The sequence below is a fragment of the Oratosquilla oratoria genome, chromosome 15 (assembly GCF_046742065.1).
Source record: "Oratosquilla oratoria isolate Oo_2021 chromosome 15, ASM4674206v1, whole genome shotgun sequence".
NCBI classification, from domain to species: domain Eukaryota; kingdom Metazoa; phylum Arthropoda; class Malacostraca; order Stomatopoda; family Squillidae; genus Oratosquilla; species Oratosquilla oratoria.
In genome coordinates, this window is record NC_134791.1 from 32,634,045 (window position 1) to 32,655,018 (window position 20,974).

The window sequence follows — 20,974 nt, forward strand, 5'->3', positions numbered from 1 at the left end:
GCAGAATGTCTAAAAAAAGGAGGCACAGTGATGGTGGACTGGCTGGTGAGGTTATTTAATATTTGCTGGAGAGAGGGTAGAGTGCCGGAGGACTGGAGGAGTGCCTGTATAGTTCCACTTTACAAGGGAAAAGGGGACAAGTGTGAATGTAGTAGTTTCAGAGGGATTAGCTTGTTAAGTGTAGTTGGGAAGGCTTATGGGAGGATCTTGATTGAGAGGATTAGGAGAGGAACAGAGGGAGTAATTGGTGAGGAACAGTGTGGATTTAGGATGGGTAGAGGTTGTGTAGATCAGATCTTTGTGGTAAGACAGATATGTGAGAAAGCTATAGGAAAGGGGAAGGATATTTTATTGGCTTTTATGGATCTGGAAAAGGCTTATGATAGGGTAGACAGAAAGGCACTGTGGGAGGTTATGCAAATATACGGGATAGGAGGAAAGCTTCTAGGAGCTGTCAAGAGTTTTTATGAGGGTAGTAGAGCTTGTCAGGATTAGAAATGGAGAGAGTGAGTGGTTTGAGGTAAAGGTGGGACTTCGTCAAGGATATGTTATGTCGCCCTGGCTGTTCAACTTATACATGGATGGGGTAGTGCGAGAGGTAAATGCAAGGGTAGTGGGTCAGGGATTAGAGATGGTTAAAGAAAATGGAGAAAAGTGGGAGGTGAGCCAGCTGTTGTTTGCAGACGACACTGCGCTTGTGGCAGGATCAGAGGAGGGATTGAGGAAGTTGGTGACAGAGTTTGGGAGAGTGTGTGATAGAAGAAAGCTGAAGATAAATGTGGGTAAAAGTAAGGTGATGAGATGTACAAGGGGTGAAAGTGGCAGTAGACTGGAAGTGAGCATTAAGGGAGAGCGACTGGAGGAAGTGGATAGTTTTAGATATTTGGGTGCAAATGTGGCAGGAAAAGGTGGAGTGAAGGTGGAGGTAGAATGTAGATTGAGAGAGGTGAGTAAATGCCTTGGTGGATTAAAAAGTGTAATGAGGAATAGACATTTGGGAATGGATGCTAAGAGGAGACTATATGAAGGAGTGATTGTGCCAACAACACTGTATGGGGCAGAAACATGGAACATAAGAGAGGAAGAGAGAAGGAGTTTGAATGTGTTTGAGATGAAGTGTCTGAGAAGTATGATGGGGGTTACTAGGGTAGATAGAGTGAGAAATGAGGAGGTGAGGAGGAGAACAGGGGTGGAAAGGGGGTTGGGAGATAGGGTTGATGAAAGAATATTAGGATGGTTTGGACACATGGAAAGAATGAGTGAAGAAAGACTAGTAAAAGAGTTTTGGAAGGCAGATGTGGAGGGAGTGAACATGAGGGGACGTCCTAGGATGAGGTGGATGGATGGGGTGAAGGGGGCTTTGGGGAAGAGGGGAATGTCTGTTGAGGAAGGACGGGAGAGGACAGAAGACAGGGGTGAATGGAGAATGGTTGTATATGGATGATGTTGTGATGCATGAGATGGAATGGGCGGGGGAATGGGGGGTGAAGTAGTATGTGTGAGCAAAATTTGATGCAGCCTGTAGGGATTTCTCTCCGTCTTCTTTTATGTATGGGGGGACGGAGGGGGGGTCGCCGATTTAATGAAGCAGCCTTGCTGTGGATGTGCTGTGTCTTGCGACACTGCTTCTGACCCAGGGCAGTGGACAAGGTGCAGGGATGACCCGTCATCCAGGAGGTGCTAAGATAAGAGGGAGGGTGGAGGGGTGTGGAGTGTATCCAGGGATGGAATGGGTGGGAATGATTTTATGCCTTTTCCTTTTTGGCTACCTCCCTTGTAAGGGGGAAAAAGCCTTGGTATATGTATGTATGTAGCAGTGAAGTACAATGAAGTTGCTCATACATACATACATATATATACCAAGGGCCTTCTCCCTCTTAACTGCTTCAATATGAGTCAAATTCTCACTCGCATCATTGGCTGCCATATGTATGACACATCATACTACTCACGTTATAAGATATAAAGTCACTGCTGTAATACTCATTCTCTTTTACTCTGAATAATAATAAACATAGAAAATATGATCAAACCAGTTCACAGAATCCGGGGTAACTCATGTACAATTACAAAGAAATATATATAATGAAGACGCTAATGCAGGCACCCTCATGTACCAACTCATGCCTCATGATGCCTAAGTAGACATTATTGTATAAAAGAGGTTAACCACTTCGGTATGAGTCAAATTCTTGCGTACAGCATTGGCTGCCATATGAATGATCCATCACACTTCTTGCATTATAAAATATAAAGTCAGTGCTGTATTACTTGTTCTCTTTTACTCAGAGTAGTAATAAACATAGAAAACATAATGAAATCAGTTCACAGAATCCAGGGGTAACTCATATACAACTACAAAAAATATATATAATCATGATGCTGATGCCAGCATCCACATATATCAACTTGTGTCTCATGATGCCTGTGTAGGTGTCATCATACCAAAGTGGTTAAAAAGGGAGGTACCCAAAGTCAAAGGCATAAATCCACACCCACTCATTTCATCCCCACATACTCCACTCCCCACCCCCTTCCTCCCTCTTTTTTTGGCTCCTCCTGGATGACGGGTCATCCCTGCATCTCACCCACTGCCCAGGGCCAGAAGCAATGCAGCAAGGCACAGCACATCCACATCAAGGCTACTTCATTTAATCCCCCACCCCACCCCCCATCCCCTCATGCAGAAAAAGAGAAGACGGGGAGAAATCCCTTCGGGCTGCATCAAAATATCATTCATGCGTACCCCCCCCCATTCCCTTTCATACATCACAGCAGCATTATCCATACACAACCATTCTCCACTCACCTCTATCTTCTCCCTTCCTTCCTTAACAGACATCATCCTCTTTCCTTTCCCAACACCCCTTTTATCCCCTCCATCTCATCCTTGGTCATCCCCTCATGTTCACTTCATCCACCTCTGCTTTCCACACCTCTTTTACTAATCTTTCTTCACTCATTCTTTCCATGTATCCAAACCATTCCAATACTCTTTCATCAACCCTATCTCCCATCTCCCTTTCTCACTTTGCACCCCTGCTCTTCTCCTCACCTCCTCGTTTCTCACTATCCAGCCTAGTAAACCCTTCCTTACTTCTCAGACATTTCATCTCAAACACATTGAAACTCTTTCTTATGTTCCATGTTTCTTCCCCATATAGTGCTGTTGGCACAATCACCCCTTCATACAGTCTCCTCATAGCATCCATTTACAAATGTCTATTTCTCATTACACTTTTTAATCCCCCAAGGCATTTACTTGCTTCTCTCACTCTACATTCCACCTCTACTCCTCCCTTTCCCATCACATTTGCTTCCAAGTATTTAAAACTATCCACTTCCTCTAGTTTCTCTCCCTTAATACTCACTTCCAGTCTGCTGCCATCCTCTCCTCTTGTACATCTCATCACCTTACTTTTACCCCCCTTTCACACACCTTCCCAAGCTCAATCACTAACTTCCTTAATCCCTCCTCTGATCCTGCTACAAGCAGTGTCATCAGCAAACAACAACTGGCTTATCTCCCATTTTTCTCCATTTTCTTTAACCATCTCCAATCCCTGGCCCAAAAGCAAAAGAAAGCAAAGTTGCTCATACTTATACCAAATACAACAGTTACAGTGTTAAGTGAGATATCACTTCTCTGTGTTTGTATTGTATAGTGGTATAATGCTGCTTTGATCATTCTGTGAAAGATAAATCATAACAGACCAGTGATAAGTACCTATTTGTGGTGTCCTGCAAGATGGATGATAGAATCATCTCCCAGCTGCCCAGTTTCAAAACTTGTCAGTCTCCATATAAATAAAATCAGAGCATTAGGCAAAAGAAAGCTCTTATATGTCAATGTTAGATAAACAATGTACCTAATAACCATGGAATCTTGCAGATAGTTTATCAGTACTGGATAGTTTGCACAAAGCCAGTGAGGGACAAAACTTTACAGTTTATGCCAAGAAGAATCTCCCAGATGAGTGGCACTACAAGAATAACCCACGCATCAGTGACATTATCATTGTCGCAGATGTTGGATATGTATTCCAAGACTTTGATGAAGTTATTGAAAAATACAAGAAGAAAGGATATGAAGGATGTGAGTAGTTATAAGGGAAAGTGTATATTAATTAGTTAGGCACCTGGAGGTTTCTCATGTATTAATGTCAGTGAGACCACATTATGTCCACTGAAAATCATTTTTCTTTACAAGCCACCCACATGAAATTCAAGAACAGCACCAACACAAAGCTGGTGTGGTAAAAAACTCAACGTTCCCCAGTTACTGTCATCACACAGAACATACAGAACATGTTATCTTACACTCTCCAGAACTCGCACAACAATACAAAATTTCTTATCAAAGTTATTTGTGGGTCAACCCTGTGGTCATGGCTATTGTGGGGGGGGGGGATCCTCAAAGAGAGAACCAAGGCAACAGATTGACTGGTTGAATATATGTTCTCTTTTTTACTTTATTGTATGTACAGGATGCGTTATGTCGCCCTGGCTGTTCAACTTATACATGGATGGGGTGGTGCGAGAGGTGAATGCTAGGGTAGTGAGTCAGGGATTGGAGATGGTTAAAGAAAATGGAGAAAAGTGGGAGGTGAGCCAGCTGTTGTTTGCGGACGACACTGCGCTTGTGGCAGGGTCAGAGGAGGGATTGAGGAAGCTGGTGGCAGAGTTTGGGAGAGTATGTGATAGAAGAAAGCTAAAGATAAATGTGGGTAAAAGTAAGGTGATGAGATGTACAAGGGGTGAAAGTGGCAGTAGACTGGAAGTGAACATTAAGGGAGAGCGACTGGAGGAAGTGGATAGTTTTAGATACTTGGGTGCAAGTGTAGCAGGAAAAGGTGGAGTGAAGGTGGAGGTAGAATGTAGATTGAGAGAAGCGAGTAAATGCCTTGGTGGTTTAAAGAGTGTAATGAGAAATAGACATTTGGGAATGGATGCGAAGAGGAGACTGTATGAAGGAGTGATTGTGCCAACAGCACTGTATGGGGCAGAAACGTGGAACATAAGAGAAGAAGAGAGAAGGAGTTTGAATGTGTTTGAGATGAGGTGTCTGAGAAGTATGGTGGGGGTTACTAGGCTAGATAGAGTGAGAAATGAGGAGGTGAGGAGGAGAACAGGGGTGAAAAAGGATTTGGGAGAGAGGGTTGATGAAAGAATATTAGGATGGTTTGGACACATGGAAAGAATGAGTGACGAAAGACTAGTAAAAGAGGTATGGAAGGCAGATGTGGAGGGAGTGAAGATGAGGGGACGTCCTAGGATGAGGTGGATGGATGGGGTGAAGGGGGCTTTGGGGAAGAGGGGAATGTCTGTTGAGGAAGGAAGGGAGAGGACGGAAGACAGAGGTGAGTGGAGAATGGTTGTATATGGATGATGTTGTGACGACATGAGGAGGAATAGGCGGGGGGGTGGGGGGTGGGGTAGTATGTGTGAGTAAATTTTGACGCAGCCCGAAGGGATTTCTCCCCGTCCTCTCCTTATATGCAAAGGGGGACGGAGAGGGGGGGTCGCCGATTAAATGAAGCGGCCTTGCTGTGGATGTACTGTGTCTTGCGACACTGCTTCTGACCCAGGGCGGTGGGCAAGGTGCAGGGATGACCCGTCATCCAGGAGGTGCTCAGATGTGAGGAAGGGTGGGAGGGGTGTGGAGTATATTTAGGGATGAAATGGGTGGGAGTGTTTTTATGCCTTTCCTTTTGTGGCTACCTCCCTTGGAAGGGGGAAAAAGCCTTGGTATATGTATGTATGTATGTATGTATGTACAGTGATATATGTCCATTGTACCAGAAAAATTATGATGGAAATGTACATATTCACTATTAGTGTTGGAGAAAATTGTGATGGATGTTTTTAGTATAAATTTATATCTATATTGTTAGGAAATACTGTATATTCTTTAGTAGAAAATGTGTATATGATTATTCTACATACTTGACCAATGTATTGAAAAAAATCATACATAGTAATCTTGCTTACCTAGAATACATTTTGTTTTGTATTTTACCACAGTAACTACAGTTCATGGAGACCATGGCTATAGCCCAGATGCGGAGGAAATGGAGCCCATTTTTGTTGCTGTGGGGCCATCTTTCAAAAAGAACAATCAAGTTCCAGCTTTCAATTCAACAGACATCTATCCATTGATGTGCCTCTTACTAGAACTGCCGCCAGGACCACATAATGGGTCTCTTTTAGCTGTGGCTCCTTTGCTTGCTGTGCCCCTTGGGTCAGGCATTGTTCAGCCTCTGGTTATTGCTCTCTGTAAGTGAATGTTATTTGTATACATTTATTTTTCTCTCTTTGATATTTCTTTGAGTGGATGAGGGAGGAAGATGCTCATTGGGTGAGTGGGTTGGAGTGTCACTACTTGTGACAGAAGTCAAAGTGATGGCAGTTTGAACCCTACTGCCAGCAAGTTGGACCAAGGACATGGTTAATTAAATTTCATGCTACAAAGTCCTCGTAAGGGGCACTATTCTAGCCTCATGGTAGGTGGGAGTTCAGACATTAAACCGAATCATCAATCATCAAGATTTCTTTTCCTCTACCTTCTTTGCTTTTTCATCCAAATGTAAGGTGTGAACCCCAATTGGATAATTATTTCATCAGCAATAATGACTCAAGTCTCCATACTGAGCCCAAGATCTCGGTCTATCAGGTTCAAGTGTATGTCTTCCACCTTTTCACATATGGAGAGAGGAGAATGGGTGACTGCACCCCTCCTTCTATCACTTACAGCCACTGACACAGAAACAGCCATCACACACAAAACACAGCACATATTGTACTACTCTATTGTGCACTCACTCCAAACAGCTCCACAAAATCTTTTCACTGAGTGATGTATGGGCTGAACTGGTGGCTTTGGCTGGTGTCCAGGGAGCCATAGGTCCTCTACAAGAGATAACTGGGGCAGTAGTTTAATTAATCATGTCATGGGACAAATTCCCTTTCTTCATTTGAATGAGCAAAATTTGTTATTGTCATTCTGCAAAGAGAAAAAAAAAAAGCAGTAAACATATGATAGTAGTTGTGAATGTTACATCAGGGCGAAGAATAGTAAATGCAAACCTGAAATACTTATCTGCAGTATTGTAGCAGGATCAGAGGAGGGATTAAGGAAGTTAGTGACGGAGCTTGGGAAGGTGTGTGAAAGAAAGAAGTTGAAGATAAATGTGGATAAAAGTAAGGTGATGAGATGTACAAGGGGAGAGGATGGCAGCAACTTAGAAGTGACTATTAAAGGAGAGAGGCTGGAGGAAGTGGATAACTTTAGATACTTGGGAGGAATGTGGCAGGAAAGGGAGGAGTTGAGGTAGAATGTAGATTGAGAAAAACAAGTAAATGCATGGGTGAATTAAAAAGTATAATAAGAAATAGACATTTGGGAAGTATGCTAAGAGGAGATTGTATGAAGGGGTGACTGTGCTGACAGTACTGTATGGGGCAGTGGAACATAAGAGAGGAAGAGTTAAAATGTGTTTGAGATGAAAAGCCTGAAAAGTATGGTAGGTTTTACTAGGCTGGATAGAGTGAGAAACAAGGAGGTGAGGAGGAGAGCAAGGGTGGAAAAGGAGTTGGGAGATAGGACTGATGAAAGAGTATCGGGATGGTTTGGACACATGGAAAGAAAAAGTGAAGAAAGATTAGTAAAAGAAGTGTGGAAAGCAGAGGTGGATGGAATGAACATGAGGGGATCAAGGATAAGACGGATGGATGGGATAAAAGGGGTGTTGGGAAAGAGAGGAATGTTTATTGAGGAAGGAAGGGAGAAGACAGAAGATAGGGGTGAGTTGAGAATGGTTGTGTATGGATGATGCTATGATGCATGGAAGGGAGTGGGTGGGGGGGTTTAGGGAGTATGTGTGAACAGTATTCTGATGCGGCCCAAAGGGATTTCTCCCTGTCTTCTCTTTTTCTGCATGAGGGGACAGAGAGGTGGGGTTGGTGATTAAATGAAGTGGCCTTGCTGTGAATGTGTTGTGTCTTGCTGTATTGCTTTTGACCCAGGGCAGTGAATGAGATACAGGGATGACCTGTCATCCAGGAGGAGCCAAGAAAAGAGGAAGGGAGGGAGGGATGGTGAAAAAGCCCTTGGTATATATATTAAAAATGGTTGGATGGATATATTTCTGGTGTATAGTGAAAGGTAGATTTGAATTTGAGACTCAAATCCCCCATTATATATTATTGATAAGGTCATGTTCAATAATCCTGTGATCTTGGCACATACATAAGTTGAATAGACTTACATTTAAAGAAAAAGGGAGGGCGTTTTGCTGAAACAAAGTGAAGCAGTCTGTTGTACCTGGCTGGTAGACTTCTTCACAGGAATTAGTAACAGCACTCTTCAGAATGGTCATGTGAAAGTGCTAGGAGTAACATAAACTTCAGGTTGTCAGCACAAATATTTCTCCATGGGTATTTTCAGCATCCAAGGCTTCTGTGATTAAGACTTTTTTTTTTCATCCTGTGATCTCGATTTCCTAGGTCAGGTTGAATAGAAGAACAGCTTTTCTAAGAAAAAAAAAAAATCAGAATTTTTAGGTTATTGTTGGCAAATTTTATATACTACAGGATCAATGAGGGTTCTTGCAAGTGGTGCCACTGTAAGACAGGTACCAGAAAGCATAATCTCCCTAATGTTTGGCTTCCGATCCCATCAACACCATTACCCCTTTCTGGAGGTACATGGCTCTGGTTTGCCAGACTGTGACAAATATTTTATTTATTTATTTATTTATTTTTTGTCAAGTGGATCTTTTTTCATCCAGTTTTGCACATAACCTGCAACTGGCAACTGCTTCTGCACTCCTACTAGCGAGTGACAGAGAAATAGACTTGCATTAATATAGCATAGACAATAGTACATTTTTTCTTTTTCCTTATCTCAGACCTATGGGAAAGACCAGGGACTGCTACTGGCCACCATAGGGCTGTAGGATTCCAGTCAATGACATTAAGATTTCATTACAGGTAGTGTAGTGATGCTGATAGCAGTCGTTGGTGTGGTAGCTTGCACAGTTAATAATAAGCAGAAGAGAGGGAAACCCAGTGCAGATTCCCTCATCAACGGTTATGTATACAGGCAAGTAAATTTCAAGTAAGATGAGTTATTGCATTGATTCCAGGTCATATCAAGTCATAATACTTTTCATTTGTATGTGGTGCTTTGTAAATGTATTGTTACTTTTTTCCTTCTTTATTTCTGGTTTTGTGTTTATTCTCCTACAAGGCTTGATGATGCATTCTCAGTGATTGAAGTTCAAGTCCCTCCCAGGATAGAAGTACAGGCTATTAGAATACTCTTTACCAATGAATTTTCCCTCCAGAAATGTATCATTCAATTAATTTGTTGCCCCTGGCCTCTCATGCAGAAGACCCACAGCTCCCAAATAACCAGGAACAGCCACTGAACAGACCCATACACCACTCAAGGAAGAAATATTGTTGTCTAGGGATAGCTAGTGTGGGCTTAGGAAAAGATAAGGGTGCATAGATAAAATTTTCATCAGCTGATATGCAAGTGGGTGGGTGTGTGCCTTTGGCTTGGCTACCTTCCTTATAAGGGGGAAGAAGCCTGTGGTATATAGATAGAATTGTAAAAAGGTTTTGGCAAAAGGGAAGGATATCTTGAGCTTTAATGGATTTGGACTAAACATAAAACATGGCTCAAACAATACATAATTTCAAATTAGATATGATTGCAAATCAAAGATATAGATTAAGTTGGAACTGTACATGAATTTGAGCCTAGATATGTTAGAAAATTAGAGAATAGGAGATGGGACTCAATGAGTGTTGCACCTTCCCTGTATACTACAATTATGTAAATACAGAAAGGCATTATAGGGTGTGTTACAGATGTATAGGATAGGGGGAAGTTTTGTGAGGATAGTCCAAAGTTTTTACATGAGCAGTGGAACTTGTGTGAGGATAAGAAATGAAGAGAGTGAATGGTTTGTGGTGAAGGTATGGCTGTGCAAGGGTTGTGTGAAATCACCATGTTTTTTTTTTATTATGGATTGTGCTTTACCAGAACTATCTTTGTGGACAATCTCGCATCACTGTTGCGGGTTATTTTGTATTTCATGTGTTGCTTTAGTTAGTCCAGGTTATTTATAGTTTGGTTAATACTCCTGTTTTCTTTTGGCATTTGTGGAGAGATGATAGTGATATTGGATTTTTGTTGTTCAGAATTTGGTGTAGAATCATTTCTGTTTGAAAGGGTAAATGACAGAGTAGGTACTTCTGGGGTGGGGTGTAAATTGTAGGTACGGGCACAAAATTAAAAAAAAATTTAATCCTTAAATTATTGTTGCATATGAAAGGCAATTTTATTAGAAACAAAATGCTTTTTAAATCTTTGAAATAGCTTGAAAAATCAGGGAGGTACAATTTTTTAAATTATTCTTTAATTCCAGTACTACTGGAATTAGTAGTACTGGGAGACCTTAATGCTAGGGTGGGAAATGGTCCAATCGATGGAGTGGTTGGGAAATGTGGAGTTCCAGGAAAGAATCGTAGTGGAGAGTTGATGGTGGAAATGTGTCTAGAGAGTTGATGATAGCAAATACAGTGTTTCGGAAGAAAGTCAAGCATAAGTACACATGGGAGAGGGTGGTGGAGGGAAGGGTGGTAGATAGAGCGCTAATGGATTATGTAGTGGTAAATAGGATTATGATAGGAAGAGTTAAGGATGTACATGTGCTAAGGGGAGAGGGTGGGGGAATATCAGATCATTTTTTGGTGGAAGGTAAGTTGAAAGTGGAGGATAGATGGAGGAAGAGGAGGGGGACAAAGGGTGGGGAGGTTCTTAGAGTGAACTCTTTGAATGAGAGGGAAAAGGAGAAGGAGTACGGAAAGAAGCTGAAGGAGGAGTGGGAGGGAGTAAAGGGTAGAGTAGAGCTGGGTGTGGAGGAGGAATGGGGATGGTTCAAGGAGGGAGTCATAAAGTGTGCAAGGATGGTGTGTGGAACAAGAAGGACAGGGGGAAATAGAAGAAAGGGTAGTGAATGGTGGGATGAGGAAACAAAAAAGGTTGTAGAAGAGAAGAAGCGAGCTTTCACAAATTGGTTACAAAATAGGACGAGGGAGTCATATGAGAGGTACAAAGAAAAGAAAAGATAAGTAAAGCAAAAGGTAAAGGTTGCAAAGAGGAGAGCAGATGTGAAATGGGGTAAGAGTTTGACAGAAAATTTTGAAAGTAATAAAAAGATGTTTTGGAAAGAAATTAAGAGAGGAAGAGGAGGCGAATCAAGTAGAGAAGAAAAGGTAAAAGGTGCAGATGGAGAGATGATAATGGAAGAGAAGGCAGTAAGGGGAAGATGGGCAGAATATTTTAGGGAGTTGCTTAATGTGAAGGAGGATAGGGAAGGAAAGATTGCTGCAGTGGGAAGTGCGAAGAAAATGAGAGTGATGAATGAGGAGAATGGAGGAGAAATAAGGAAGGATGAAGTGAAGGCAGTTGTTAAGATGATGAAAGCAGGTAAGGCACCTGGTGTGGATGGATGCCATGCGGAATGTCTGAAAAAGGGAGGTACAGTGATGGTGGACTGGTTGGTGAGGTTATTTAATGTTTGCTGGAGAGAGGGTAGAGTGCCGGAGGACTGGAGGAGTGCCTGTATAGTTCATCTTTACAAGGGAAAAGGGGACAAGTGTGAATGTAGTAGTTTCAGAGGGATTAGCTTGTTGAGTGTAGTTGGGAAGGCTTATGGGAGGATCTTGGTTGAGAGGATTAGGAGAGGAACAGAATGAGTAATTGGTGAGGAAGAGTGTGGATTTAGGACAGGTAGAGGTTGTGTAGATCAGATCTTTGTGGTAAGACAGATATGTGAGAAAGCTATAGGAAAGGGGAAGGATGTTTTTTTGGCTTTTATGGATCTGGAAAAGGCTTATGATAGGGTAGACAGAAAGGCACTGTGGGAGGTTATGCAGATATATGGGATAGGAGGAAAGCTTCTGGGAGCTGTCAAGAGTTTTTATGAGAATAGTAGAGCTTGTGTCAGGATTGGAAATGGAGAGAGTGAGTGGTTCGAGGTAAAGGTGGGACTTCGTCAAGGATGCGTTATGTCACCCTGGCTGTTCAACTTATACATGGATGGGGTGGTGTGAGAGGTAAATGCAAGGGTAGTGGGCAAGGGATTGGAGATGGTTAAAGAAAATGGTGTAACCTCCTTTGCTTGGGAGTTACATAGGCAGGACTTAGTGCGGGCAAGATAAACTCTCAACGACTCCTTTTCTTCTTATTTTATTATAATTAGAGTTTATCATGATTTCATCGTATACACTATAGTCACTATTTACAACACATCACTGGCACACGTTTTTCTTGGTTATACACTTTTGTCTCTAGACCACCTCACACAATGTTCTTTTGAGTTAATCTCTGGAGCACCTCACACCGAACCTCTCTTAGAGCGGTGCATCGGCTTTTTGTTGTCCGAAAGTCCTGAACTCAGCAAAATAGGGAGGTGCTGTCAGTCACTTTAGTGGGACTTTTAATAGCACTGTTTGGTCCTTCACGAATAAACTTTCATGTTCCCAATCACTATATACCTTTTTATTGTGTATAATATATCCAGGGGGCAAGGGTTGATTACTACTGTGTTATCGTGTGTTATTCTGAGTTGTGATTAACTGCATCTATGTGTGTGTTCATGTGTCAGTGTGTGTGTGTGCTTCCGTGCTTGATTACTGTTAGGTCAGCTTTCCTGCGATAAGTGCTAAGGTCAGCTTGTTAGGGCGGACGTGTCTGGCGACAGGATGTCTGGGTGATGATTGTGACACCGCTCACATGATTTGTGGAAATGGTGATGTGGTTATAGTGATGTATACAATGGAGAAAAGTGGGAGGTGAGCCAGTTGTTGTTTGCGGACGACACTTCGCTTGTGGCAGGATCGGAGGAGGGATTGAGGAAGTTGGTGTTAGAGTTTGGGAGAGTATGTGATAGAGGAAAGCTAAAGATAAATGTGGGTAAAAGTAAGGTGATGAGATGTACAAGGGGTGAAAGTGGCAGTAGACTGGAAGTGAGCATTAAGGGAGAGTGACTGGAGGAAGTGGATAGTTTTAGATATTTGGGTGCAAATGTGGCAGGGAAAGGTGGAGTGAAAGTGGAGGTAGAATGTAGATTGAGAGAAGCGAGTAAATGCCTTGGTGGATTAAAGAGTGTAATGAGGAATAGACATTTGGGAATGGCTGCTAAGAGGAGACTGTATGAAGGAGTGATTGTACCAACAGCACTGTATGGGGCAGAAACATGGAACATAAGAGAAGAAGAGAGAAGGAGTTTGAATGTGTTTGAGATGAGGTGTCTGAGAAGTATGATGGGGTTTACTAGACTAGATAGAGTGAGAAATGAGGAGGTGAGGAGGAGAACAGGGGTGGAAAGGGAGCTAGGAGATAGGGTTGATGAGAGAATATTAGGATGGTTTGGACACATGGAAAGAATGAGTGAAGAAAGACTAGTAAAAGAGGTGTGGAGGGAGTGAACATGAGGGGGCGTCCTAGGATGAGGTGGATGGATGGGGTGAAGGGGGCTTTGTGGAAGAGGGGAATGTCTGTTGAGGAAGGACGGGAGAGGACAGAAGACGGGTGAATGGAGAGTGGTTGTATATGGATGATGTTGTGATAGCATGAGGTGGAATGGGCGGGTGGATGGGGGGTGAGGTAGTATGTGTGAGCAAAATTTGACGCAGCCCGAAGGGATTTCTCCCCGTCCTCTCATTTTATGCAATGGGGGGATGGAGAGGGGGGGTCACCGATTTAATGAAGCGGCCTTGCTTTGGATGTGCTGTGTCTTGCGACACTGCTTCTGACCCAGGGCAGTGGACAAGGTGCAGGGATGACCCATCATTCAGGAGGTGCTAAGATAAGAGGGAGGGTGGAGGGGTGTGGAGTGTATTCAGGGATGGAATGGGTGGGAATGATTTTATGCCTTTCCCTTTTTGGCTACCCCCCTTGTAAGGGGGAAAAAGCCTTGGTATATGTATGTATGTATTCTTTAATTCCGCATTTTTGGCTAGACTTTACCATAACAAAATGTTAGAATTAAGGGTGGTAATTTGTAAAGATTTTGGTAAGGAAATACACACAAACTCCAAACCATTGGTCCAATTTTATTGAAATTTGGAATACTTGGGTTTTATGGATCAAAACATCACATGCGCATGTTAAAAACAATGTGTGACATCTCCATCATACCATATTTGCCTTTTCATGGCAACTATTAAGTTGCCAGTTTTCAAATTATCATCAATAAAATCCAAACCACTGGCCCAATTGACATGCAACTTGGCATGTGAAGGTTTTATGGGTCAACAAATCACCTAAGCATGTCATTAACATTGCAGGACCTTCTTCTTATACCATTCTTACTAACATCTATCATGTTGCCATGGCAACTGTTGTCAATTTAGAAATAATAAAATCCAAACCACTGGCCAACTGACATGCAACTTGGCATGTGAAGGTTTTAAGGGTCAACAAATCACCTGAGCATGTCATTAACATTGCAGGACCTTCTTCTTATACCATTCTTACCAACACCTATCACATTGCCATGGCAACGATATGTCGAGTAGGCATCTAAGTTTCAAGATTCTTAGATTGCACAGCTGTGTTATTACCAAAGTTTTCAAAGTTGTTCATATCCGGTAGAATAGAGGCTAATAAGCAACATTATTACATTAAATATTATATAATTTAGTTTCTTGCCTTTAGATTTTTACTCGGAAAACTAATTTGCCAAGGCTACTATCAGAAATTGCGTTGAAATAGGTAAGAATTAGTAAAGTTTTGAAGAACTGGGCATACACTTGTTTAACTACAAGATCATTTTAATACCCTGCGAATGTACTGGACGCTCCAAGCATTCAAACTAAGCCAAACAGAAATCAAAATCCAACGGGGCACAAAAGATGGCGATAGCGGCGCTGCGCATGGTTTTGCGTGTGACTGTATGCCTACATGTACTGCAATGAAGCTCAAATGTCAATTAACCAACAATCTTAAGCTTCTCATTTCCAGGAGAAAATAGGTTAAAAAACATGGTTCTTTAATTTACAATATTGGTTATTGATGCCTTACCTTAATATTTTTACTCGGAAAACTATTTTGCCGAGGTTGATAACCAAACTTCCGTTTAAATCGGTGAAAATTTGTTTGTATTTCAAGAATTGGGCATACACTTGCACAACAACAAGATAATTTGAATACCCTGTGCATGCGCTGAACGATGCAAGCATTCAAACTGAGACATACTTATTTAACGCAAAAGATTGTGTAAACAGTACACGTGCAATGGTGACACCACGAGCGGATGCACCCGTATCTATAAAGTGTGCAGTCTAGCATTATGTGTGTTATGAAGGGAGCCCATCATGGTTATAGATGAAGCAGCTGGCCCTGCTTTGGATGTGCTGTGTCCTGCTGCATAGCCTTTGGTCACCATAAACAGTGTAAAATACAAATGGGGAGTTTTATTAGTGGAGTTCCCCAGGGCTCGGTTTTGGGTCCTTTATTGTTCATTATGTATATAAATGACTTAGACAATGGGATTAATAGCAATTTTAGTGAGTTTGAGGATGACACTGAAATAGGACTCCTAATTAGGTCAGGAGAAGATGCCAAAATTCTGCAGGAAAATCTTAACAAATTGTTCACATGGTTGGTGAAATGGCAAATGGACCTCAGTATCTCAAAGTGCAGTGTGTTAAACATACTTGTAGTTTTATACAACCCAGAAACAGGTATATCTTGGATAACATCTTTTTAGAGAAAATTGAGTGTAAGAGAAACTTGGGGGTTCTAGTGAGTTCTGGCCTTAAATCCAGGAAATAGGGCAATAGTGCAAAGGAATAGAGCTAACAAAGCATTAGGTTTCATTGCTAGGATGGTTATGAATAAAAGTGCAGAGGTAGTTATCAAACTCTAATTTCCCAATAGTTAGACCCATCCTTGACTATGCAACAGTTTTGGTCTCCATCCTATAGAAAGGATACCAGTTCACTAGAATCAGTACAGAGGAGGATGACTAAAATGGTACATGGGCTCAGAAATTTACCTTATGAGGATGGGCTTAGGCACCTTAATTTATCTTCTCTGGAAAGACGCAGAGTGCGGGGTGATCTAATAGAGGTGTTTAGCCCCTTCATTCCAGGCCAAAATCTTGCGGGCAGCATTAGCTACCAGACGTGCGATGTTATGTCATAATACTCGCATTATGAAAATAAAGTCACCGCTGTATTGCTCGTTCTCTCTTTCACCCGTGAATTTTGATAACCATAGAAAATATGATGAAGCCAGTTTACAGAGTATGGGGGTCACGCAGGTACAACTACAATAAATATAATCAAGACGCCGACATCGGCATCCTCGCATACCCAATTGCTCCTCATGACGCCTACGTAGGCGTCATTGTATCGAAGGGGTTAAGTGGATGAAGGGCTTTAACAAGGGTGATGCAAACAAGGTCATCATTTTAAGACAACAGGGCAGGACTTGCAGTAATGGACTTAGATTAGATAGGTTTAGATTTAAGATGGAAATAGGCAAGAACTGGTTTACTAATAGAGTGGCCAACGAATGGAATAGACTTAGTAACCATGGAAGAGTGGAGGTAACAAGGGAATTTGTAGTTAAGGCGTGCTACATTAACCTCTTCAATACGAGTCAAATTCTCGCAGGCAGTATCAGCTGCCTGGTGTATGATGATTTGATGATGTACCACAATACTCTCATTATAGAATATGAAGTTACAGCTGTATTACTTGTTCTCTTTCACTCTGAATATTAGTAACCACAGAAAATTTGATCAGGCCAGTTCACAGAATGTGTGGGTCACTCAGCTACAACTACATACATACATGTACCAAAGGCCTTTTTCCCCTTATAAAGGAGGTAGCCAAAAAAAACAAAGGCATATAAACCAGGGCTGTGGAGTCGGAACACAAAACCTCCGACTCCGACTCCTCTATTTTTGGCACCACTGACTCCGACTCAGACTCCTCTTCAAGTAATTAACTGATTATGGCCTACATATTTTATAAAGTCTATACAACACACATATGCTCCAATCTTGAGTAGACTTATATCATTATAACTGGTTTATATCAAAGAATAAAGATATATGTTATAGTATGGCTTTCCTATGTTTGACCTCTTCATTAATACTTTATAACTGAAGTAGAGACAAAATTTTTGAAAGGATATTGAAGATAATTCAGTAGAAAAAATTCTATAATGTAAGACATTTGGCATAATATATATCTTTGCAAATAAGTGATAAGTGCATTTCAGAAACAAAAATACTGTACTTTATAACAACATACATATACCAAGGCTTTTCCCCCCTTACAAGGGAGGTAGCCAAAAAGGAAAAGGCACAAAATCACTCCTACCCATTCCATCCCTGAATACACTCCACATTCCTCCACCCTCCCTCTTTTCTTAGCACCTCCTGGATGACGGGTCATCCCTGCACCTTGTCCACTGCCCTGGGTCAGAATCAGTGTCACAAGACACAGCACATCCACAGCAAGGCCGCTTCATTAAATTGGCGACCCCCCCTTTCTGTCCCCCCATTGCATAAAAGGAGAAGACGGGGAGAAATCCCTTCGGGTTGCGTCAAATTTTGCTCACACATACTACCTCATCTCCCATCCCCGCCCATTCCGCCTCATGCATCACAACATCATCCATATACAACCATTCTCCATTCACCCCTGTCTTCTGTCCTCTCCCGTCCTTCCTCAACAGACATTCCCCTCTTCCCCAAAGCCCCCTTCACCCCATCCATCCACCTCATCCTAGGACGTCCCCTCATGTTCACTCCCTCCACAAAGTTGAAATATAACCTTTGTAAAGGAGAGTGGTAGTTTTATTGTCAGACGAATTGATGTACAGACATGTTCTAAAATAGGAACGAAATTATCTATAATGTAGGGAAAAACGTTGTTCTAGCCTATATTGTACAAGAAATATACCATTTTTTTTATATTCAACGATAAACTAGAGTAGATATCATACTAAATTTGAGTAAAGATTATGAAATAAAATGAAACATATACATCTAAAGAAGAATTTCTCTTCCAGGCCTGCCACACACCACATACACACACGCACGCAAGCACGCACTCAGCCACAAGACGCTGAGCTACGATATGCTTACCAATCGGAAGGGAAAGAAGTTTTGCTACTGTAAAAATATACATTTCATTTTATTTTTAACTTATCTCAAATTAAGTATGATTTTTATTTATTACTGAATAATGCTGCGATTATTATGCCCCATAAGTAAGTGCATTTTTCCCCAAAGGAATAGCTTCATTTCTACCTATTTTAGACCATGGCTGTTTCTCTAGGTCTCTCATCCGTAATATGGCCACACTGGAAGCAGGATTTTTTTTTTTTTTTTTTTTTTCTAATTCTCAAATATTCCAGGAAATACTGTGCACATATTCAGTATATAATATTAATATATATATATATATATATATATATGCAATAAAAACACCAGGAGCGTGTGTTCACAAATGCGTAAATAACCACTAGGAATGCGTAAATAACCACTTTTTCCTAGTGGTTATTTACGCATATATATATATATATATATATATCACATTTCTGTGGGGGAAAAGAATACTGCCACCAAGTATTCCCACTTGGATCGTAAGAGGCGAGAAGAAAGGGACGGGGCTTGGGACTAGGCATCCTTCTCCTTGTAGTCCCACAGGGCACATTCCTAAACAAAAAAGAGAAGGTATAAATGGGTCTGGAAGTTCTCGGACCAGCACCCTAAGGTTTGGGTCTTTTAATGTGCGTGGATGTGGTACAGATGAGAGTAAAAGGGAAGAGATAGGTAGTATGTTTGTGAGAAGAAAGATGGATGTGTTGGCTTTGAGTGAAACTAAGTTGAAAGGGAAGGGTGAGTGTAAGTTTGGGAGTGTAAGTGGGAGGTTATCAGGAGTGAAGAGAGGGTGAGGGAGGAAAGGGGTGGCTATTCTAGTAAGTGAAGAGATAGGTAAACGGGTAGTGGAGTGGAAGGAGGTTTCTTCAAGGATAATGTGGATGAAGGTGAAACTGGGGAAGATGTGGGTCTTTGTACGTGCATATGGGCCTGGCAGTGAGAAGAGTGTAGAAAAGGGAGGCCTTTTGGATAGATCTAAATGAGTGCATAGAGGATTTAGGAAGAAATGTCAATGTAATAGTACTGGGAGACCTTAATGCTAGGGTAGGAAATGGTCCAATCGATGGAGTGGTTGGGAAATGTGGAGTTCCAGGAAAGAATCATAGTGGAGAGTTGATGGTGGAAATGTGTCTAGAAAGAGAGTTGATGATAGCAAATACAGTGTTTCGGAAGAAAGTCAAGCATAAGTACCCATGGGAGAGGGTGATGGATGGAAGGGTGGTAGATAGAGCGCTAATGGATTATGTAGTGGTAAATAGGATTATGATAGGAAGAGTTAAGGATGTACATGTGCTAAGGGGAGAGGGTGGGGGAATATCAGATCATTTTTTGGTGGAAGGTAAGTTGAGAGTGGAGGATAGATGGAGAAAGAGGAAAGGGACAAAAGGTAGGGAGATTCTTAGAGTGAACTCGTTGAATGAAAAGGAAAAGGAGAAGGAGTACGGAAAGAAGCTGAAGGAGGAGAGGGAGGGAGTAAAGGATAGATTAGAGCTGGGTGTGGAGGAGGAATGGGGATGGTTCAAGGAGGGAGTCATAAAGTGTGCTAGGATGGTGTGTGGAACAAGAAGGACAGGAGGAAATAGAAGAAAGGGTAGTGAATGGTGGGATGAGGAAATAAAGAAGGTTGTAGAAGAGAAGAAGTGAGCTTTCACAGATTGGTTACAAAATAGGACGAGGGAGTCATATGAGAGGTACAAAGAAAAGAAAAGAGAATAAAGCAAAAGGTAAAGGTTGCAAAGAGGAGAGCAGATGTGAAATGGGGTAAGAGTATGACAGAAAATTTTGAAAGTAATAAAAAGATGTTTTGGAAAGAAATAGTGAGGAAGAGGAGGCAAATCAAGTAGAGAAGAAAAGGTAAAAAGTGTAGATGGAGAGATGATAATGGAAGAGAAGGCAGTAAAGGGAAGATGGGCAGAATATTTTAGGGAGTTGCTAAATGTGAAGGAGGATAGGGAAGGAAAGATAGCTACAGTGGGAAATGCGAAGAAAATGAGAGTGAGGAGAATGGAGGAGAATTAAGGAAGGATGAGGTGAAGGCAGTTGTTAAGATGATGAAAGCAGGTAAGGCACCTGGTCTGGATGGATGTCATGCAGAATGTCTGAAAAAGGGAGGTAAAGTGATGGTGGACTGGCTGGTGAGGTTATTTAATGTTTGCTGGAGAGAGGGTAAAGTGCTGGAGGACTGGAGGAGTGCCTGTATAGTTCCTCTTTACAAGGGAAAAGGGGACAAGTGTGAATGTAGTAGTTTCAGAGGGATTAGCTTGTTAAGTGTAGTTGGGAAGGCTTATGGGAGGATCTTGATTGAGAGGATTAGGAGAGGAACAGAAGGAGTAATTGGTGAGGAAGAGTGTGGATTTAGGACAGGTAGAGGTTGTGTAGATCAGATCTTTGTGGTAAGACAGATATGTGAGAAAGCTATAGGAAAGGGGAAGGATGTTTTTTTGGCTTTTATGGATCTGGAAAAGGCTTATGATAGGGTAGACAGAAAGGCACTGTGGGAGGTTATGCATATATACGGGATAGGAGGAAAGCTTCTGGGAGCTGTCAAGAGTTTTTATGAGAGTAGTAGAGCTTGTGTCAGGATTGGAAATGGAGAGAGTGAGTGGTTCGAGGTAAAGGTGGGACTTCGTCAAGGATGCGTTATGTCACCCTGGCTGTTCAACTTATACATGGATGGGGTGGTGCGAGAGGTAAATGCAAGGGTAGTGGGTCAGGGATTAGAGATGGTTAAAGAAAATGGAGAAAAGTGGGAGGTGAGCCAGCTGTTGTTT

At 41.8% G+C, this 20,974-nt stretch overlaps 1 protein-coding gene across 4 annotated transcripts in view; it reads left to right on the plus strand.

Moving 5' to 3' along the window:
- LOC143033400 (bis(5'-adenosyl)-triphosphatase enpp4-like) overlaps positions 1-20,974 on the plus strand; it is a 128,393-nt gene that overhangs the window by 99,941 nt on the left and 7,478 nt on the right. For 3 of the 4 annotated variants that reach the window (XM_076198782.1, XM_076198778.1, XM_076198780.1), the window contains exons 5-8: positions 3,893-4,096; positions 6,025-6,276; positions 8,992-9,103; positions 18,110-18,214. In XM_076198782.1, coding sequence (XP_076054897.1) covers positions 3,893-4,096; positions 6,025-6,276; positions 8,992-9,103; positions 18,110-18,214 — 673 coding nt within the window. Of the gene's footprint in view, positions 1-3,892; positions 4,097-6,024; positions 6,277-8,991; positions 9,108-18,109; positions 18,215-20,974 lie in introns of all 4 variants that reach the window. The other variant, XM_076198779.1, reaches the window with a different exon arrangement.